The following is a 21,286-nucleotide window of genomic DNA, read 5'->3' as shown; positions in this document are numbered from 1 at the left end:
ATATATGTTGGCTGCGTTCTTTGCACACACACATAAATATATTACACATCTTGTCACGTATGGATTTCTTTGTCTTGTACTAGGTCCACGAAAAATTACTAAATTGAGGCATGCCTGAAAAAAATAATTGAGGCATGAAAAGTGCATTGTAGCTTGTAGACAATCAACTAACCAGACCAATAATTAACAAATTTGTGACATATATTTCTTGCAATCTATGTCGGCCTCCTAAGAAATGAAAGCATAATTGTAATAAAAGAACTTCTTCCATATGGCATTGGCATGGTTACTTCCAGTATATTAACATCAGTCATCAGACCACTAACTATATATTATATGATGTTGTGCCAATTGAGAACTACTTGATGGAGAGAAATAGTACACATAACCTAATCAATGTCATCATGTATATTTTGTCGAATGGAATACCTGGCACTTTATCCTTGTAGAAGAAGTAAAAAAACGAATTAATTGTATATGATGGTGTAATTTAATCTAGGGAAAAATCCAATTTTATTCTTGTATTTTACGAAAGGGTTTAGCTTTGTCATCCAACTTTATTCATACGTTTGACGTTATAAATTTGACTCGAAATTATCCTTAATCACTAACTGACCAAGTATCTAACTAGAAAAATTCTATAATGTTATAAATATATTATATTATGGATGTTCATTTAGTACTCCGTTGTAAATAAGCTTCCTGAAGAAGTTTATCCATATGGGACATCACCGTAAATATGTTTATCTATTTAAGTACTCTATTGGAAATAAGTTTCCTGAAGAAGCTTATCACTTCGATACCCGGTTATGGATAAATATTTCCCCCCGGTAGAAGATTATCTATACCGGGTATAATAAGCTTATCTTTTCAGTACCCAGTTATGGATAAATATTATCCTCGGTAGAAGATTATCCATACCGGGTATAATAAGCTTATCCTTTCAGTACCCAGTTATGGATAAACATTACCCCTGGTAGAAGATTATCCATATCGGGTATAATAAGCTTATCCTTTCAGTACTCTGTTATGGATAAACATTGCTCTCAGTAGAAGATTATCCATATCTGGTATAATAGCAGCTTACACAGCAGTTTCCTTTCTTCTATAAATAAAAGAGATTTCAGTTCATTATGTACATCAGTTTGAATTCGAATAATATATCAGTTTCTCTCTATACTTGTCTTTACTTTATAGTCTTTATTTTATAACATGTTATCAGCACGAGACTCTGTCATCTCGAGCAAATATTTTGAAAGTATCTAAGGTAAGAACTTTCTTTCCTAAATAATGTTATCCAAATTCTTCAAAATGACATAAACAAGATATATTATAGTAAACATCATTATCAAATCATAATTTTTCTTTATGTACAACAATTACATAATCATACTATCTATTACAAATAACAAAAATTAAAATATTTACATTTCTACAGATTCACCACCGATTACATGACTTGTTTCTCCTTCTGGGAGTGCAAGGTAATCAGTTACATACAAATGCATGAAGTCTAAATTATCTTCAGAAATAAAATTTGCTTCAGCATTTTTCTGTCTTCTTTAGGGAGTCTTGATAAAGCTCAACCAGGTGCTTTGGCGTACGACAGGTACGTGACCAGTGTGCTAATGATCAAAATGAGGAGGAAATAAGCTCTAGAAGAGCCCACGACATAACATTTCATGAAACTCCCGAAAAAGTTCAGGTACCTGAAAATAAAGAAAGTGATGAGATCTCCACAAGTTATGTCGCTTCGGAACTGACACAAAATGATCGTCGACGATATATTTAATACAATATAGTGCACAATATTGTAAAAGATTGTGAGGATCGGACTAGCAGTCCAGACACTTGAAGATGTCATACCATTTAGATACAAGTCTTAACCTATATGACTTATTTGGCTAAATCTATATGAAGATCCTTGAAGGATTGAAAATGCCCGAAGCATATAATTCAAAGTCTTGAGAAATGTACTCGATCAAATTATAAAGATCTTTGTACGGTTTAAAGCAATCTGTGCGCGTGTGGTATAATCGCCTCAGTAAATATTTGCTGAAAGAAAGTTACATAAATTATGTTATTTGTCCATGTATTTTTATAAAGAAAATGTCATCAAAATTTGTTACACTTGCTGTTTATGTTGGTGACATAAATCTTATTGGAACTCCGGAAGAGCTCCAAGAGGGTCTTAAAAATACTTTTACATGGACAAAGTGTACCCATTAAGTACACCAATGAATATTCAATCACTTGAAGTGAATAAGGATCCGTTCCAACCTCTAGAAGAGGATGAGGAGCTCCTTGGTCCTGAAATACTCTATCTCGGTGTAGATGGTGCACTTATTTATCTTGCTAATGCTAACAAAAGTGGTGCAGATCGTATTGGTAATGCAGATGCAGGTTATTTATCCGATACCCATAAAGCTCGATTTCAAACCGGCAAGCAGGGAGTGCATATGATTGAGATCAGTGATTCATTCGAGAAACATGTGGGTTGGAATGTGATAAAAGACCCACAATATTATACGGAGACAATGTTTCATGCATAGCACTATTAAAGGGAGGATTTATAAAAGGAGATAGAACGAAGAACATTTCACCAGAATTATTCTACATACATGATCTTCAGGAAAATTGTGACATTGATGTGCATCAAATTAGTTCAAGTGACAATCCAACAGATTGTCTTTACCAACATCAATTTTTGAGAATATGGTATACAAGATTTGAATGCGGAGACTCAAATATTTGAAATAAGGTTTTCTTTAGGGGGAGTAAAATGCGCGTTGTACTCTTTTTCCCTTACTAAAGTTTTTCCCACAGGGTTTTCCTTATAAGGTTTTTAATGAGGCAGCCAGCAATGCGTATTACTAAATATGTGTACTCTTTTTCCTTCACTAGGATTTTTTCCCACGTGGTTTTTCCTAGTAAGGTTTTAATGAGGCACATTATCTTTTAATGAACATCCAAGGGGGAGTGTTATAAATATATTATATTATGGATGTTCATTTAGTACTCCGTTGTAAATAAGCTTCCTGAAGAAGCTTATCCATATGGGACTCCACCGTAAATATGTTTATCTATTTAAGTACTCTATTGGAAATAAGCTTCCTGAAGAAGCTTATCACTTCGATACCCGGTTATGGATAAACATTACCCCCGGTAGAAGATTATCCATACCGGGTATAATAAGCTTATCTTTTCAGTACCCAGTTATGGATAAATATTACCCCCGGTAGAAGATTATCCATACCGGGTATAATAAGCTTATCCTTTCAGTACCCAGTTATGGATAAACATTACCCCCGGTAGAAGATTATCCATATCGGGTATAATAAGCTTATCCTTTCAGTACTCCGTTATGGATAAACATTGCTCTCAGTAGAAGATTATCCATATCTGGTATAGTAGCAGCTTACACAGCAGCTTCTTTTCTTCTATAAATAAAAGAGATTTCAGTTCATTATGTACATCAGTTTGAATTCGAATAATATATCAGTTTCTCTCTATACTTGTCTTTACTTTATAGTCTTTATTTTATAACATATAACTATTTTTTACATTATCGATATATACATTTTAAATCACGCCAAAAAAAAGTATGTGATGACAAAATGAGTATTCAGGATTATAATAAGTGACCGACTATGGCCCCCCTAAATAACCCCAGAAATCCCTTTAACACTTATTGTAAATTATATGTGGCCAAAAAGGGACAAGGACATGACCTAATCACCCACATAGAAAGTTTCAACTCCTATTATTATATATCATCCAATGATTTAAGCTACGTTTATTTTGTCTCTCTCACTCAATGCCCAAGCATTTTTATTTTAAGACCAGAAAACCAATAGATACAGTTACACATTCCTTTGGTTAATTTATATTTTTTGTTTCTTATTGAGTAGTCCTTTTCTTACCAAGCTCATAAGGAAACAATAATAATGACAAGAATTATTTAATCAAATCAAGAAAAATCTTTATATAGATATGACTTCTTTTTCCTTCTTTCTTTCATTTCTTAACTTTTAGTACTATATTCACAGATTTTAATGGGGTCCATTAAACATTGGTCATAGTTATCCTTTTCTTACCTAATTTTGTTTTTCAATTTGTTGTAGGAGATTTCCTGGTAAGACTCCATTGAGCTTAGATGTCTTTTATTTACCTTATCAATCAATGTAAAGGTACTTGATTTTTTTTTAAAAAAAATTGACTTTGTCAAGAACGCAATTTAATATATAAAGTAGTCATACCAAGGTCGCTGAAAACGTGGATTTGTTTCAAACGTGAAATTTTGACACTTATAGGTCAAAAATAATATACTAATCGAGAGAGAGAGAGGTTTCTTTCAAAGAATTAAGAAAATATTTTAACGGGAAAAAGAAATTAATAAAGCAAGAAGAATATATTTCAATCTTCACATACGACAAATCTTTGCCCACATCATCAAAGAAAAAATATATATAAAATTGCTATCAAAAGCAATGCCTAAAGTAGCATCATAATACAAAGTAATTTATTATAGTGATAAACTTTATATCACCTTATCACCACCTTTTCGGTAAAAAATGCATGAAAGCAATGGCAGCCTTCAGTTTAGGATAAGACTAAGGTTGCATCACTAAAAAGATTGATTTTCAAGTATATGACATATTCAATGCACATTCAGTTGATCAACATTTTCCAATAGCTGTTCTTTTTTTTTTAAACGTCTGAAGAAATTAATTATCAAAATAATGAAGTGGTTAGTTAGTAACTGAATTTTTTTTCTGAAAATAATAAAAAGTATAATCATGTTGGCAAATCGAATAAAAATTTGATTAACTTTTTTTGGTAGCATATTAAAGATGTAATTAATATTTTAAGTGTCGGTTGGAGCAGTGATATCACATTCCCTTGACTTGCATGCTATGCAAGATTTGGATTATCTTTTAAATTGTCAAATTATGTTTAGCTATCAACCTTACATTATTCTATTACCTAACATTCCAATTACTAAAAGAAAACATAATTTGTTTTCCCACGACATTTCATTATTATAAAGATTTTCATTCTTTTAAGAAATACATGTACAAAAGCCTGAGACATATCAACTTCTCCGGTCTTGCATGAGATGCCAGATTAAGGTTGTCGGTGTTGTATTTATTATGTTGTACAAATTTGATATAAAAATTGGTAAACCTCCAGATTTTCCAATATGATAGAGGTTTTCTATATTACGAATTTTTCAGTAAATATGGAACAGATAATATTTTTTTAAAAATTACTAGTAGTAGCTATTATGAGAACTAGTCCAACCATCCAAAGTATTATAATGTCAGAATTAATGGAACGATATATTAATGGAGTGGTGGACAGCTTGAGTAATTAGTGATAATCTCTATTAATTCTTTCTATAAACACACAATATATTTATATATTAATGGGGTGGTGGCATCTTCTACACGCAAATGGTAATGATTTGAAATTTGAAGGAGAAAGCTTATTAGACGTTGAAAATGTGGAGAAGGCGTTGCCCATTTGACCAACATACTCCGTTGTGACAAAATTCAAACCCCACTCTTATCCGTTGAATACCATGAGAAAAAGAATGATTTTAAGGTTGATGTACAATCAATATTTTATAAAAATGGTAGCTAAAATGTCAAAGATTTTTGTGGGAGTGGTTGGATGGGGATCATTATGCGTATGATTACTACATTATTCTTTAATCTTTTCACCATATGAAGGTAGAGTTTAACTTTATACACGGACAACGTAAAATTATTTTACTAATTCACTTAAAAGATAAATACATGTAATTGTTCAAAATAAATAAAATTAGTAATATAAAAAAGAAGAAGACAATTTGTTACAACAAGTTAAAATATACTGATAATGTAAAAATTCGATACAATATTAATATTTACAAGTAGAATTGTTCAACGAGAATTTGGATAGGTATTTTCATCAATTGCCATGCCTTTTGTTGGGTAAGATTTTGTGATATCATTTGTACCACCAGCTTTGAATTAAAATTTGTTGCCCTGCTACAACCTCATTAAAAGTCAAAGAACTTACTATCTAAACATATTGCATTCATTGATTTTTAGAAAATTCTATATCTGGTGACTCATGACTCATATATAAGTATTAGATTGTATTACAAAGAAGACTTTTAGGAGATTTCACATGTCAAATGACAAAAATATATGCCTTGTGGATGAAGGAATTTGTTGAATGAGTTTGGTCTTTATCTTTTAATTTGCTTTTTTGCAATAGTCATCGAAGTGATGGCTTTGTATTTCTTGACATGATATAGCTTTTTCACTTTCTTTTTTCTTCTTTACTTTTAGAATAAATGGGAATTGCACTTCAAGGATAAGTCAACTTCTTATGGTACACTAATTTTATATATAATTAAAAAAAGACAGGGATTGGATGCTTCTTGGAAGAAGCAAATAGATAAAGGAAAATAGCTACCACGCCAAGAGAGTTGGACCACAGAAAGAGAAGAGAATAGAGTAATTCTCCAGAAAAAAATTGTCAATTACCTAGAAAAGATTAGCAATGGAAAGTGTGTAGGAGGGTGCTCGATCGGCTAAGATTATAAGTTGGTTAAATTGATTTATAAACATTTTTTAGTATGTTTATGTGTTTAATACATGTACACTCAAAGAGCTTATAACTCAAATTCCGTCAAACAGGTAACCGTCTACTAATTACTTTTCGCACATTTACTTTTGACCAATTTTTTTACTATTTTATCATTAACACTTTATTAATTGGATCAAGAACCAAATCATTTTTCTGTACTAATATATGACATCAAATAATTTCCCATTTTCGTTTGGATAAGTCAGGTTGTAAGACATCTTATATGACGTTTAATACACTAAACCATCTTCTATTTAGTTCAATGATAAGAGTGCAGTGTGACGTGTGAGTTAGACATACATCAGGAATTTGAAAGATTTTTTTTTTTTGTTTTTACGTGTACAAAGATGGAGGAACAAATACATTACTAGACGAGTGCCGGATTACATTGCCTGACTTTTGTTTTCTCGATTATAAGAAAAATAGCTAAAATAGTGAGAAGATTGGTTGCTATTTTGATGTTGTAACAACAATTCATTAGGTTTTGAAAAACATGAGTAAATTTAAGACTAATGTGGCAAAAGCATGTCAGTCTGACTCTATTTATTCATTTTCTGGCTTATTTATAAGAAGATATCACTAGAATATGTACATGAATATAAATATATATATATATATATATATATGAAAAGTATAGATCAACTAACCATATAATTCGAGCGATGTTCCAAAACTACACTGTTGAAAGGGAGTGGCCAAGAAATGAAGTTTGAAGATGACTCGCATAGTGATCAACAGCTCTTTACAGATGTAACATTCTTTTAGATGTAGGAGATTAAAGTGCTACGGTAAATAATTAATTAGTCATTTGATAAGGAAGGCCAAAAGAAAAAAGAGAGAAGGTAAACTAGAGGATTTTGAAAAAATAAACATAGTAACGATGACACAGTAGTTGCATTAGCCTCAAAGGAACGTAAAAATGTACTCTGCATCAAGTATTTACACGTATAATATTTGCACTTAACCATGCATGATTGATTAATACGTATATATTGCCACCTCATTAAATCATTTTTAACCCTGATAATTGGAGGAAATCAGTTAAAGAGACTTCTACAAAACGAATACAAGTCCATGACTCCGAATTTTCTTTTTTTAATACTTTCCTAGTTGGCATGTCTTAGTTGGCAATGGGTAAGGAGTAAATGGAAAATACGAAAAAATATAAAACAAATCTCTTACATGGAAAAGGAAACGCCCTTTTGCCCTGAAGACCAATGCTCCTTCATCTTTTTCTTTTTTTCCCCTTCTCGACTCTGCAGCAGTATCCCGCAATCGAGTCTTTTACTTACTTTTCTTTTAAAACAAAGAACAAGAGTCTTGTTTTGAAGGGAAAAAAAATAACATCATCAACGTTTTGGTTTTAATTTTTTCTTTTTTAAGTTTTTTTTTTTTCTTTTTTGCTTAAATCTGAAAAACCAATTTCATGAATCACAATTACATGTGTGGTTGATAGAATATAAATTTAAAGAGTAACATCAAAGTTACAGAATCGCACTAGCCGAAACTGAGAAGTAAAAAAATCAAATCATACCGCATTTATTTCAGTATAATATTGGTACAACATACTATTTAGAATCAAAAACCAAACCAAAACCGATTCGATGAACACTACTAATAAAATTGACATTACCAAGCCTGCTAGTTCTATGGGCGCTATTGCAGCAGAACCCTCCGTTTGGGCACAATGTTAACAACATCCAACCTGAGCGCTCTCCAAAGACCTTGAGGACGGATATGAAGACGACATATGAAATCTCCAGCATGGTGCAGATGAGAGAGCCTACGGACCATTTAGTGAATCCTGATTGGTTTAGTTTCCTAAAGCTAGATCATTTTTGTATTGCTGTTCCACCATTGGAGGTAGGAGAAGAGCAAGCCTGGTTTTGTATCTTGCAATTCGACGAAGTCTTTCTTCCCTTAATCTGCAGATTTCCAAGCACAACCAATCATATAATCACCGATAAAATCTACAACCAATTTCCAGCTAATCGCATTTAATCCATATACCCCCTCCCCACCCTGGAGACAAAGGAAAGGAAGAGAAAGACGGGAAACAACTGCTAGAAGAATGGCTGCGAAATATAGTGAACTACTGGCTATAGATCTATCACAGTTCATGATCTGCTTCATCAGATCAATGTTTCCAGCCAGAAAGTCAATTTGTCAGCTAAATCTCCTAGTTTCTGAGCCGCGATAGGTCATTATCGGAAATAATGGAGATGGCCGATAACCGGCCACTCTCAGATTTTGTGCACCAGAGGAATCCGAATGCATGTTTCTGTACTTTAAACTCTTTCTTCAAGCGTCTAATTTTGTTTGCATCTCTGAGCTCCGAAAGGGGCAGAGCAGGTTAATTACATGATTAAAGAAGACAACTACTTTTTCTCTTTCCTATTCAGATAAAGTGACAAAATTTTCCTTCCATTTATCAAAGGGCTAATAGTAACATTGGGATTTTGGATAAAGAAAAATGCAAACATCGCTAACCTACTATACTTCATGAATATATATATATATATGTGTGTAACAACAACAACAACAACAACCCAGTATAATCCCACTTAGTGGGGTCTGGGGAGGGTAGTGTGTACGCAGACCTTACCCCTACCTGGGGTAGAGAGGCTGTTTCCAAATAGACCCCCGGCATCCTTCCCTCCAAGAACTTCCCACCTTGCTCTTGGGGAGACTTGAACTCACAACCTCTTGTGTGTGTGTGCGCGCGCGCATATTCTTTCCCTTGCTGAACCAAATTACTGACTTCTTCTCTAATCTTAACAAATACAAAATGCCGAAGTTGAAGCTAATCAGCAAAGGAAAAAGTAGATTTCATAATACGTGACCTTCCCACTCTTTGGGGCACCACGGAGAAAGGGTGCCAGAAGCAGCTCAATCCACAAGGTAACAGTTACATCCTTAATTTTGAAAAGCCAAAAGACCACAAATGTTTCTTACCGTGATCTAATCCTTTTAGCACGCTTGACATGTCTTTGCAAAAGTTCCTTTGGAGATAAATGCTCGACAGACCCCCCATCCTGCAGGTAGACAAAAGCAGAATCATTTGTTCCATTCTATACCAAACGCCAATTGCCATCTCAACTACCCAACCACATCAACAACTAGGTGCAACTATGCAGGCTGCTATGCAATCAGACATGAGAATCCTTACACATAATGAGCTGACTAGAAATGACAAAGCCATAAATTTGCAACATGGCTTTAGCAGCACCCAGAGACAAAGATTAAAAGAGATAAACACGCCTCCACGGACATGCTGAGAGTATGTCAACCTCAGAAAAGATTTTGTATGTTATAAAACTCAGGATCCAGTGCCCACAATTGAGCTTGCTTAACCTTTGAAAAAATATTTTAGAGATACAAACAAATTGAGTATGGAGCTACTAGCTAGTATAGAACAAAGTAGAACTGCTGAAGCCTTGAAAACTTCTGAGTGTGGAAATACAAATAAACAGAATGTTGGAAATAGCCTCTTGAGATCCAACATACTCCCCTATTTCCTAAATGATTGAACTGCTCATATTTCAAGGATACGTCCAATGCCTTTGATGAAAAAAAAAATCTCTTATAACGCACACCACGAGTAATCAACCAGACAGCCTATCCAACTCAGACATGGCCTCACACCAAGTACTGCAGCTGGGAATACGTACCTAGGATCTCTAGGCTGTTACTCCCATGCCTCAAAACACTAGGCCATCCCTTAGGACATGCTTTTGATGAAAGTTAACATCCAATTGACTTGTAATTCAAAAGGAACTCAGGAACTAAATATACCATATTTTCAAAACTTGGGCATTTCAAAAAATAGTACAAAATCCTGGAAGAGCGCGATTGCATAGCACAAGTCATTGATCTTATCTAGACAGCAATAACTGCCTGGCAGATTTAATGCTCAGCAAGGAGTAAACATGGTCAGATATGGAGGTTTTGGCACATAAACATTAACTGAGATCCATCTTCATTTGCTACTAAAAATCAACAGCCCAGACACCTTAGAAACCAGTAATCTCAGCTACACCAATCGTAAGTTTTGAGTTGGTTATTCTGTTTATTAAGTGGCTGGAAAACACATCTATTCTTGCTTTCTTGCATCAATAACCAACTATTAATATAAACAAAATTAGTGTTGAGAAGAGTCATAACCACAAAACTAAGCAAATGGTAGAGAAAAGCAAAAGGTAGCAAACAAGTGGAATACCAGATACAAGTGATTCAACATAAGTTAAAATAAGACTACGACCTGACCTGGAATATGAAAATTGTAATAAATAAATAAAAGATAGCAAAGGAACAGAACACCAGAAAGAAGGGTGAATCCCCAAATGATAAAGAAGACTGCATTAGTTCGAAATAACATCTACCAAAATGAGATAATAAAGATTAGAGGCAGCACCATAAAATGAGAGCGGGAGTCACCAATCTTTATACTCCCACTTCTAGAGTCTGAACCAAATGCAGGAGGATCATTTACTGGAGAATAGTTTCATATCTTTCCAAAAACTGATTGAAGGAAAGTAATGAGGGTAACAAATAATAAGAAAGATTTGGATGTAGTGAATTGATAGGCAAATGGACAACTAGATGGAAAAATTGAAAAAGGAACATACAAAATAAGCAAATACTAGAGCATGTGATGCAGTGAAGTGAGGCATACCAAATGCAACCTGCTAGCATGTTGCTGATTTAGGCATATGAGGACCCTGACTATGATATATATTCTAGGTGACATTCTCTATAATTCAACATCCCCCCCCCCCAAAAAAAAAAAGGGAATCTAAACATAAAGTAATAAAAATGTCGCCCTGATTTCATTTAACACATCTTTAAACTTTGATTTACAATTAAATTTGAGTTAGATACTTCACGTCCCCAATGCAAACAACAATGGCTGAATTATTACCAGGCATCTTTATCATTTTGGTACAGGAATCATATTCAAAATTCACTCCCCAAGTAGATAAACTCATGTTCGCACCTCTTTCTCTTCTTCTTTATCTCCTTCCTTTTTCACAGGAGACTCGGCGTCTTGTGGAGCTAGGGGCAAAGGTCTAGGAAGAGACCTAACACCATCCATGTATTGCGGCTGCCAACGAAATGTAAAGCAAATAAACATAAAAATGAGCAAATGTCATCTAAAACTAGAATGTTTTTATTGAAAAAATTCAAACACCACATCAAGAAACTCATTCAAAACTATAGTTGCATCATTTTTGCCAAGAAAATTAATTTAATAATACACAAATGAAGATGAGAGAAGAATCAGAGCTAGAGTAGCAAGAGAAATCATGATCCGATACTGATTTCAAACTTTCACTTTCACCAAACGTCCTCCTCTACCTCTACAATTCATGAGCCTATCTTTTCCTCAAAAAATTATTAAAAGAAAAAATTAAAAGAGAAAGGAAAAGGAGCAAAACAACTATTAGCCCTAGTTAGGAAATTGAATGAATTTTTGGTCAGATTCATGTGATGCTGACATCAATGAGGAATAATTACCAACCTCTTTAAAAAAAGAACCTGAATAACTTTTGGACTACTAGGATCAGTATGAGTATTGAAGAGAAGTGAGCGCACCACGATCAGAACTGACATTTGTACTCAAAAACCAGATATATACACATCTTTAGGGTACTGTAACTTCGACTTAAAAAAATTTATATCAACTATGGACTATCTGAAAAGCAGTCAATTACGATCATTCAAATCTAAACAAAATAGAATTACGGGAAGCACATATGTCTAGGATTGACTATTGCGAGTGTGCTTAAAGAACAAGCAAAGTAATAAGCATATGTGGAACTGTACAAGGCTGTAAAAGGGTTGCACTTATCTTTTTCACTTGCTAGTTCCATATGCATCTATTTAACAAAATCCACCTAATAACCCACCCAGTCAGTGGAACTGAACATTTATCAGTTGAGACAATTATATACCAACAACAGTTAACATAGGCCAAAAACCTCAGAAATGCAGTGACTGATAAAGATAGTTCATAATACCAGATTGTAATAACTAAAGGTTGAGAAAGATGATTGGAGCTTCTGGAACCATGAAACTATACTGAATGAAGCCCAAAATTCGCAGATTATTAAATCGAAAAGAAGACATACATCATTCTTCTCTTTTTTCAAGACCAACCTTAAGGAAAAACTTTATATCTTTATGCAAGACTGTACTGATCAAAAACAAGAAAGACATTCTTATAAATGCAAATAATGCTACAGAAACAGATCAAAATTTTAAAACCCGAAGCTGCATTTCAAGAGGACATGGTTCACAATTCTTATTCACCAACTCAAGTTGCATCTAAAAGGTCATGTTAGTTGCACAAAGGACAAGCAGCTAGTTCGTCTGTATATTAACTGAGCTTCTACAAGCCAGAAGCCTTACGTCACTCAAGATACTGTGGGAAAGAATTAATATTTCAAAGAGAAGGCACTTGTGACTTGTGCAATGCATAACAATTCTTTTTGAGCAAACCTGAGTTTCATCGGGAAGACCATTCCTCAACCATGAGCGAGAAAGGGCATAGAGAGAAGCATTATCAGATATTCTGACCTGCATCAGAAAATAAAGTATCCATCATGCAGTAAAAACATGTTTCTACAGAAAATATCAGGCATGGGATATACAGAAAATATCAGGCATGGGATGTAAATAAAGCACCTACACCAAATCATAGAATTGCATAATGTCTTCAAGATTCACAGACGTCTTATCTGTGCTGTTCCTTTTTGTTTTTCTTTAAATTTTGGTGGGAGCAATTAACCTCATGTTAGCCCCTTCAAGCCAAAACAACATCAGCAGATATAGAACCTTTCTCTTTTAAATAGCTTTAAGCTATATGCAATACTGCATTGCAGATGAGAGGTGAATTCCAGGAAACATGCACAGTAGTAGCTACTGAGCAAACAAAAGGGAAGCGGGTTCACTTGAAATATACACTTAAGATGTATAAATGAACCTTTTGGTAGAACGCACGTCTTTCACAGTACTCCTAGACAACAAACCCATTTCGTCTTTTTGTTAATCTATAGCTAAGCAGTGAATTCTACAATGAGGCTCATGCAAAACCACAAAGATCCCCAGTGCGCCGAAGAACTAATCAAAACGGCCTCACAGATCGAACGATCAACAACAGATATGAGATTGGGTAAAACTCATAAGAGAACCTTGGTGTTCTGTCAGGTCAAGAAGGTAGTTGCCTTTTTTAGTTGCAATTAAGTTGTACATAATTCATCTCAAGGCAGCAGCAATTTAATATAGAAAGGACACACGCTCTAGGTTATCCAATTAAAACCGTAAGAATGCCATCACCAGACATAAGTAAAAATTTCATATCAGTAACGGGCTGTAAATCAAGAAAATAGACGCATAATGCCACATTGCATCTCTATCCATAGACAAGACTACCACGTAAAACAAAAATAGGAAAAACCACTGAAATAAATTAGAGATTTAAAATTCCAGAGAATTTCTGCGTAAAAAAGTCTTTTATAATTGCATAGTAAAACATTACATATCAAAAAAAGATTAACAAGTTTTAGAAGTTCATTGGAGGGAAAGAACCAACACCACAAATCAATTAACAACTTGCAATCCCAAACTAGTTGGCCTTGGCTACCAAATACCGTAAATGCTTAGAGATAATCCATCCAATACCTAATCCCTAATACTAACTTCTTTTTTCAATAATCGTAGTGTCCGGGCTAGCTTGCACGCACCTTGACTAATTCCATGAAGTACCTACTATCTCCCACCAGCACAGGTACCGGGTAACTCTATCCACCAAGGCTTGAATAGATAAAAAGAAATCACCTAGTGTTTTTGCCACTGCTGGAATTTGAACATGAGATTTCATGGTTCTCAACCTACTTCATTGACCACTAGGTCACACTCTTGAGGCCGATTCCCAATACTAACAATTATTCACAACTAAATTTTATTTCGTTGCACCTCCTCTGGATTACAAAGTGTGATGATTGAAAGGATGCCAAAACAATGTCATTATTGAGGGCCTTTTCCATGACGTTTTTGGAAGCTAAACATAGCATTATATAGTATGTTGTGCGACTCCCAATAAATGTTGCCACACCCTTGCGGATCCTCCAAAAATGCACTACTATGGAGGATCAGACACACATCCAGCGACATATTTGGAGAATTCGAGCAACATAGTTATATTCACAACTGCAAGAAAGAGAAGTGATAAAATAGTAGCCAAATAGTCAAACTCTAACATGTTTTTTTTCTTTTCTACTTATTTTTTAGGATGGGAAATAATTTTAACTTCCATCTATCAAAAATTCAAGGGTGTGGCCTAGTAGTCAATGAAGTGGGTGGAGAACCATGAGATCTCAAGTTCAAATTCAAGCGGAGGCAAAAAACAGTAGGTGATATCTTCTAATCTGCCCAAGCCTAGTGGCAGAGTTACCGATACTTGTGCGAGTGGGAGGTAGCAAATGTCCGGTGGAATAGTCAAGGAGCGCGCAAGTTGGTCCAGACATCACCGTCATCAAAAAAAATGAGGATCATGTCAGACATCAACAACAACAAACACTGCAAGTAATTTCATAAATCAAACTAAAGGACAAGATAGACACTTACCTTTCTGTCTCTGATTATAGCTAAGGTGTCATCCTTACTTCTGTCCCTACCGTTCGCAAAATATAGAGCTCTAAGAAATGCCATATCAAACATATAAGGAAAACAAGATGAAGCAAAACCAACATTACCTCCCCTCTCTGAAGCCATTACAATCTGAAATGGAAGGCTGAGTAGGAGCAATCTGGATGCGGAAATATAATATAAACAGGATTAGAAGACAACAGAAGGTGACAAAATTGTGAGAAAAAGCTAAAATAGGTCTATGGAACACATTAAAAGAATGTATCTCATTTAATATTTCAAAACTGTATTACTGAGATACGTCACTCAGTTTAATCTGCAGGTGAGTACTGCCACAAAGCAATGAAAAGAAGCCGCGGGCAGAGAGAGGAGTTGCTAGGATTAGATAACAGGAAAAAACAACTTATTTTGTTTAACACAAAACAAACCAAGTTCTCTTCTGAAAACAAAAAACAAGCCATCTCAAAACTTGTGAGCCAAAACGGGGCCCAGTCCCAAGGTGTAAACTCTTATCCCGTTTCTTTATCTCTCCTCTTCTTTCTCTTAATTATGAATTGAGCCCCAAATTATTTTTTCTCGGTCAATTTGAAATTCCTTTTTTTTCTTCATCCTCCATCTTTTTAAAAACTCGAAAACACATGTAGTTGTATCTAAAGAGGTTTGGCCATAGACAAAATATTTTTCCCCATATAAAAGTCGCAACAAATCTTTTACAGCTTTAGTCTTATCTCCAAAAGACAAACCCAACACCAATTCTTCCATTTCCAGACCAACACAATGCAACGTAAGTGCAACGAAGGCATGTGCGCAAGGCAGATTTGTCAGGACATTGGGGCGCGAAAAAGGGTCATGCGCGTGGGCAATGGCAAGGGCAAAATGTGGCTGCAATGGACCTGAGAACAAGGCATTGGCGCCTGATTCAAGCCAAGGCACGCACATGGACAGCAAGTTCCAGCATTGACAAAGTCAAAGGCGGTTACAAGGCACATGATGTGCACATGATGTGCACATGACGGTGGTTGGCTTTTGTTCAAATCTGGCAGGTTGTGGTAGAACGTTTTTGTAGCCATATTTCCATTATCTTAGCATGATCTACATGATCCTAGTAGTTGGGGGATGTCAATTACACTAGGCTAAAATAGGGGACGGTGTGGGAAAAGTGTCTAAGCCTAAGAGCGACAAGTGTAAAGGCAAAGGGTTGTCACATGTTCTATAAATTTGCAGCACCCTTATGCTTGTGAGATAGAGAAAAACGTGTGAGAGTGCATGTTTGAGTCAGGAAAGAGTTCCTAAGTCTATTTTCAAGAGTGAAAACGTCTAAGGCTAAGAGTAGTCTTGTGAGAAAATCGGAGGGTCAAGACTGAACTTCTTTTACACGGGATTGTACTTCGAGTTTGAGTTTATTTGTATGTTCGAGTTAAATACAAAATTGGAAAAAGCGTTTCTTGTATATTGTGCTTTGTGTTCTTGTTTATTTTCTGTTGCCTTTACTTAAATACGTTGCCTACATCAGTTCTAAACTTACTACGTTGAAAGCTTCCTAAAAGAATTTCACGTCCAAAGTTGCTGTAATTTTGGCGAGTATTGTCGGAAGGCTGAAGTTGGGCGTGAGGTCTGGTTGCTGCACAGGCTGGTTTTGGCAGATAAAAATCAGGCCTGTGACAACTAGTATCAGAGCGGCAGACTTCGTGATCTTGTTCGAGAACATGGCCAGTGGTAACAATAAATTGCGGGAAAAGCTAGCGAAACTGGAGGCTTTGATTGGAAATGTCCCTGAAGGTGACGAATTTCAGACCCTCGTGACAAGGCTTGCCTACCTTGAGGCAGAATTGGCAAGGCTGAGTCAAGAGAATGCGGATCTGAAAAGCGAGAAAGTGGTGTTGCGACGTGCTGTGGGCGAGGATGCTCCTCAATGTGGTGTTGATCATCTAAAGGTAAAAACTTCTGAACCTAAGGCATTTGGTGGTGCAAGGAGTGCACGTGAATTGGAGAATTTTCTTTGGGATATGGAGCAGTACTTTCATACTATTCGTGTGCAAGATGAGAAGGAAAAAGTAACCTTGACTAGCATGTATTTGAGTGAAGATGCTAAGTTATGGTGACGCACACGTATGGCCGAAGATGAAAGTTTGGGCAGACCAAAGATTGAGTCGTGGGAGTGGCTTAAAAAGGAGTTGAAGGATCAATTCCCTCCTAGCAATACATCTTGGATAGCTAGAGACAAGCTGAAAAAGTTGACGCAAATCGGATCAGTGAGGGCATATGTCAAAGAGTTTACTTCTTTGATGTTGAGCATAAGCAATATGTCGGAAAAAGACAAATTGCACAACTTCATGAGCGTGCTGCAACAGTGGGCACAATTGGAGTTGCGTAGGCAGAATATTCAAAACCTCACATGTGCTATGGTTGCGGCAGATGCATTGGGTGATTTTCACTTAGGTGAAGAGACTTCTACTTCAAAGTCCAACGACGGAAAGAAGGACAAGACAAAGGAGTGGAAGAAATGTGAAAATAACAATGTTAATGAAGATAGGGGAAAGGAAAGCAAGAGGCTGGAGGTAGCAAATTTAGTGGTTGTTTTATTTGTGATGGGCCACATTGAGCAAGAGACTGCCCAAAGAAGGCAGTGTTGAGTGCAATGACTGTTGCGGATAAGAGGGCTGCATTGGAGGCAATGACCAGTGACAAATAAGTGGTTGGGATCAATGCAATTGTGTGGCTGATGAGAGAGGAGGCCAAGGGGCGTTACTTGTCAACGCCTTAGGACTCATAAATTAAACTAACCTCGACGAGGACATCGAGTTTCAAAGGGTGCGGGTGGTTTGTTAGGGGTTCACCTTTTTGAGTTTGACTTGACAACAAGAGTGTTTCGTCTATGTTGCGCAGACTCTCCGGCTACATATTTGAAGAGTGCGAGCAACATAGGTTGTCGTGGGGCAGCATGAGTGTTGCCAAGCTAAGGTGCACGAGTTAGCACCAAGGCAAAAGGGAAAACGGGCAAGTGATGGCCGAGGCTTTGAGGGAGGCAAGGCAGTTTGGCAAGGGCTTGACAATGAGATACGGGCTGAGGATGACACTTGGGCATGGCAAAGGCATCAAGGCATGGGGCAGTGATGCCAAGGCAAGGCAAAAACGAAGTGGGCAAAGGCAGGCAAGTGTAACGAAGGCATGCGCGCAAAGCAGATTTGTCATGACATTTGGGCGCGGCAAAGGCATGTGCGTGGACAATGGCAAGGGCTAAATGCGACTGCAATGCACTTGAGAACAAGGCACTAGCGCCTGATTCAAGCCAAGGCACACACATGGCCAGCATGTTCCAGCATTGACAAAGTCAAAGGCAGTTACAAGGCACATGTTGTGCACATGACGGCGGTTGGCTTTTGTTCAAATTTGGCAGGTTGTGCTAGAATGTTTTTGTAGCCATGTTTCCATTATGTTAGCATGATCTACATGATCCTAGTAGTTGGGGGATGTCAACTACACTAGGCTAAAATAGTGGGCGATGTAGGATAAGTGTCTAAGCCTAAGAGCGACAAGTGCAAAGGCAAAGGGCTGTCACATGTTCTATAAATGTGCAGCACCCTTATGCTTGTGAGATAGAGAAAAACGTGTGGGAGTGCATGTTTGAGTTAGGAAAGAGTTCCTAAGTCTGTTTTCAAGAGTGAAAACGTCTAAGGCTAAGAGTAGTCTTGCGAGAAAAGCGGAGGGTCAAGAGTGATCTTCTTGTACACGGCATTGTACTTCGAGTTTGAGTTTCTTTGGATGCTCAAGCTAAATACAAAGTTCGGAATAGAGTTTCCTGTATATTGTGTCCTTGTTTATTTTCTGTTGCCTTTACTTAAATTCGTTGCTTAAATCAGTTCTAAACTTACTACGTTGAAAGATGCCTAAAAATATTCTAAGTCCAAAGTTGTTGTAATTTTGGCTGAGTGTTGTGAGAAGGCTGAAGGGCGTGAGGCATGGCTGCCGCAGAGGCTGGTTTTGGCGGATAAAAATCAGACCTGTGACACCTACCAAGATGAAATGAAAGTTCTATCAAAAGGGGAAAAAAACCCGGCTATGTTAATATGGTAAGTGTTGGGCTGCTAAAGTCCAACATATCCACAAGATGAGTGTTGCAGAAATGCAAATGCTAAGATGAATGTGCGATCACACAAGATTAGATAAGATTAAAATGATCACATTCGCCAGAAGGTGCAATAGCACACATTGAGGATAAAATGAGAGAAAGTCACTTGAGATGGTTTGGTCATGTCCTGCATCGACCTACAAATGCATTGGTCCATAGGTGTGAAACTATGGTGAGGGAAGATGTTAAAAAGGGATGCGATGGACCTAAAATCACATGGAAGGAAGCTATCTCAAAAGACCTACACATTTTTGAAATCAATGCAGACTTATCTTAAGATAAGGCACAGCGTAAGAAAAAGATCCATATATATATATATAACTCACTTTTACTTTATTTTTGTAATGATGATGATATGAGTTGAGCTTAAAGAAATAAATGAGGATTCATATTGCCAACCCAACTTGTTCTGAGACTGAGACGTAGTTGTTGTTATTGTTTCCTTTGACCTGGCATATGTAGTAAAACTATTCATGTATTCTAATATAGTGGTTCGAGAGTAAGATTAAAATTATCTTTATGAAGACGTTGAACTTTCCATAACAATAGGGTTATTCCTGTGGTAACTCTTTCATAGTAAATTAATGGCAAAGCATTGAAGGGTGCAGGTAAAAGCTTTCCTCTTAAAAATAAAGAAAACCACTATGCTATTAGGAGATAATCCAGGTGAAGTGTTACGACATAATATTCAAATAACGAATACCAGAAATCTAATCACTTAAATAAAATCTACTGTTAGTTGTAGCAAATATTTGGGGACATCACTTCTCAACTCTTCAGTTAATCACAACTAATTTAAAGAGCTTCTGTAAGAAATTATGCCCGTTTCAGAATAGGCAAATCTTTTTAACGGATTAAGCTACATGACAAGATAGTAATACAATGCATTTAGGAGCTCTCTTTTATGGCAGAGATCTCTCCATACCAAGAATCAATGTCAATTATCAAGCTAATAAAAGTGAGCATAAAACAAAAATTACGAAAAGAAAAAGAACCTTAGGATGCGAAGAAGAAGTGACAACTGGAAATCCATTAATTACAGCTGAATTGGCAGTAGGAGACGACCCAACAAGGGAGTGTTGCAAATGGGTCGGTCTAACACCCGCACCAGCGGTCGGAACTGAACCCGGATCCATATGATTGAGCCCAAAAGGTGGTCGAGAGCCAACAACGGGCCGATTGGGGTAATTACTAGAACTAGGTTTGGGCAAAAAGCCGCGGCCGGAGGAAGCAACTGGGTAGAGAAAGCCTTGAAGATGATGTGGTGGGTCGGGATTGTTAGGAGGTTTTGGTACTAATTGAGAGTAATTAGGATTGGAGGGGGGTGGTAGGCGTTGAGGTGGTTGGTTTTGGGTAGGTGGGTAGTGAGAAGATTGGAGGGAAAAAGGGTGCAGTTTAGGTTGAGGGGTGGGTGGTCTTATAGGGTTTGGGATAATTGGTCTTATGGTGCTAGTGGTTATGGTGGTTGTTGTGGTGGTTGACGGAGGATCTAGCGGTGGTGGCTGGGTAGAAAGTGCCATATGGGTGGGTGGTGTTGGCGGGGAAATATTTTGGGTATTATTATTAGGGGTTTGAAGATTTACTGGAATTTGATTTTGAATTGGACGTCTTTATCACTTTGAATTTTTGCAACGGTGCGAAAAAAGTGACTTCATTCTTCCTTTGTATACGATGACGTTTACATATTGTGTCATTTTGCACTTTGCAGCCCTTTAACTATTGTGAAAGTCATTTACCTCCTAAAGTATTTTCTTCTTTACACTCTATCAATGCACCGACACTAGGATGTTGTTTTCTCCTTGAGCATTGATTCTTCCTTATGCTTCCTTATACTTTAATATTTTTTAATAAAATTATTTGATAATA

General features: G+C 36.4%; 1 protein-coding gene across 1 annotated transcript; it reads right to left on the bottom strand.

Moving 5' to 3' along the window:
• Positions 1-8,157: 8,157 nt before the first annotated feature.
• LOC104243616 (proline-rich extensin-like protein EPR1) lies at positions 8,158-21,053 on the bottom strand. Its single transcript, XM_009798832.2, has 7 exons — positions 20,416-21,053; positions 15,399-15,451; positions 15,271-15,316; positions 13,144-13,221; positions 11,639-11,746; positions 9,598-9,677; positions 8,158-8,567 (listed from the first exon to the last, which is right to left on the bottom strand). The coding sequence occupies exons 1-7, from the start codon at positions 20,938-20,940 to the stop codon at positions 8,456-8,458; spliced, it is 1,002 nt and encodes a 333-aa protein (XP_009797134.1). The 5' UTR covers positions 20,941-21,053; the 3' UTR covers positions 8,158-8,455.
• Between the last annotated feature and the right edge of the window lie 233 nt (positions 21,054-21,286).

Source organism: Nicotiana sylvestris, chromosome 1 (genome assembly GCF_000393655.2).
Source record: "Nicotiana sylvestris chromosome 1, ASM39365v2, whole genome shotgun sequence".
Taxonomy (NCBI): domain Eukaryota; kingdom Viridiplantae; phylum Streptophyta; class Magnoliopsida; order Solanales; family Solanaceae; genus Nicotiana; species Nicotiana sylvestris.
The sequence above is the reverse complement of the archived record's forward strand: the minus strand, read 5'-3'. Positions and strand labels throughout refer to the sequence as shown.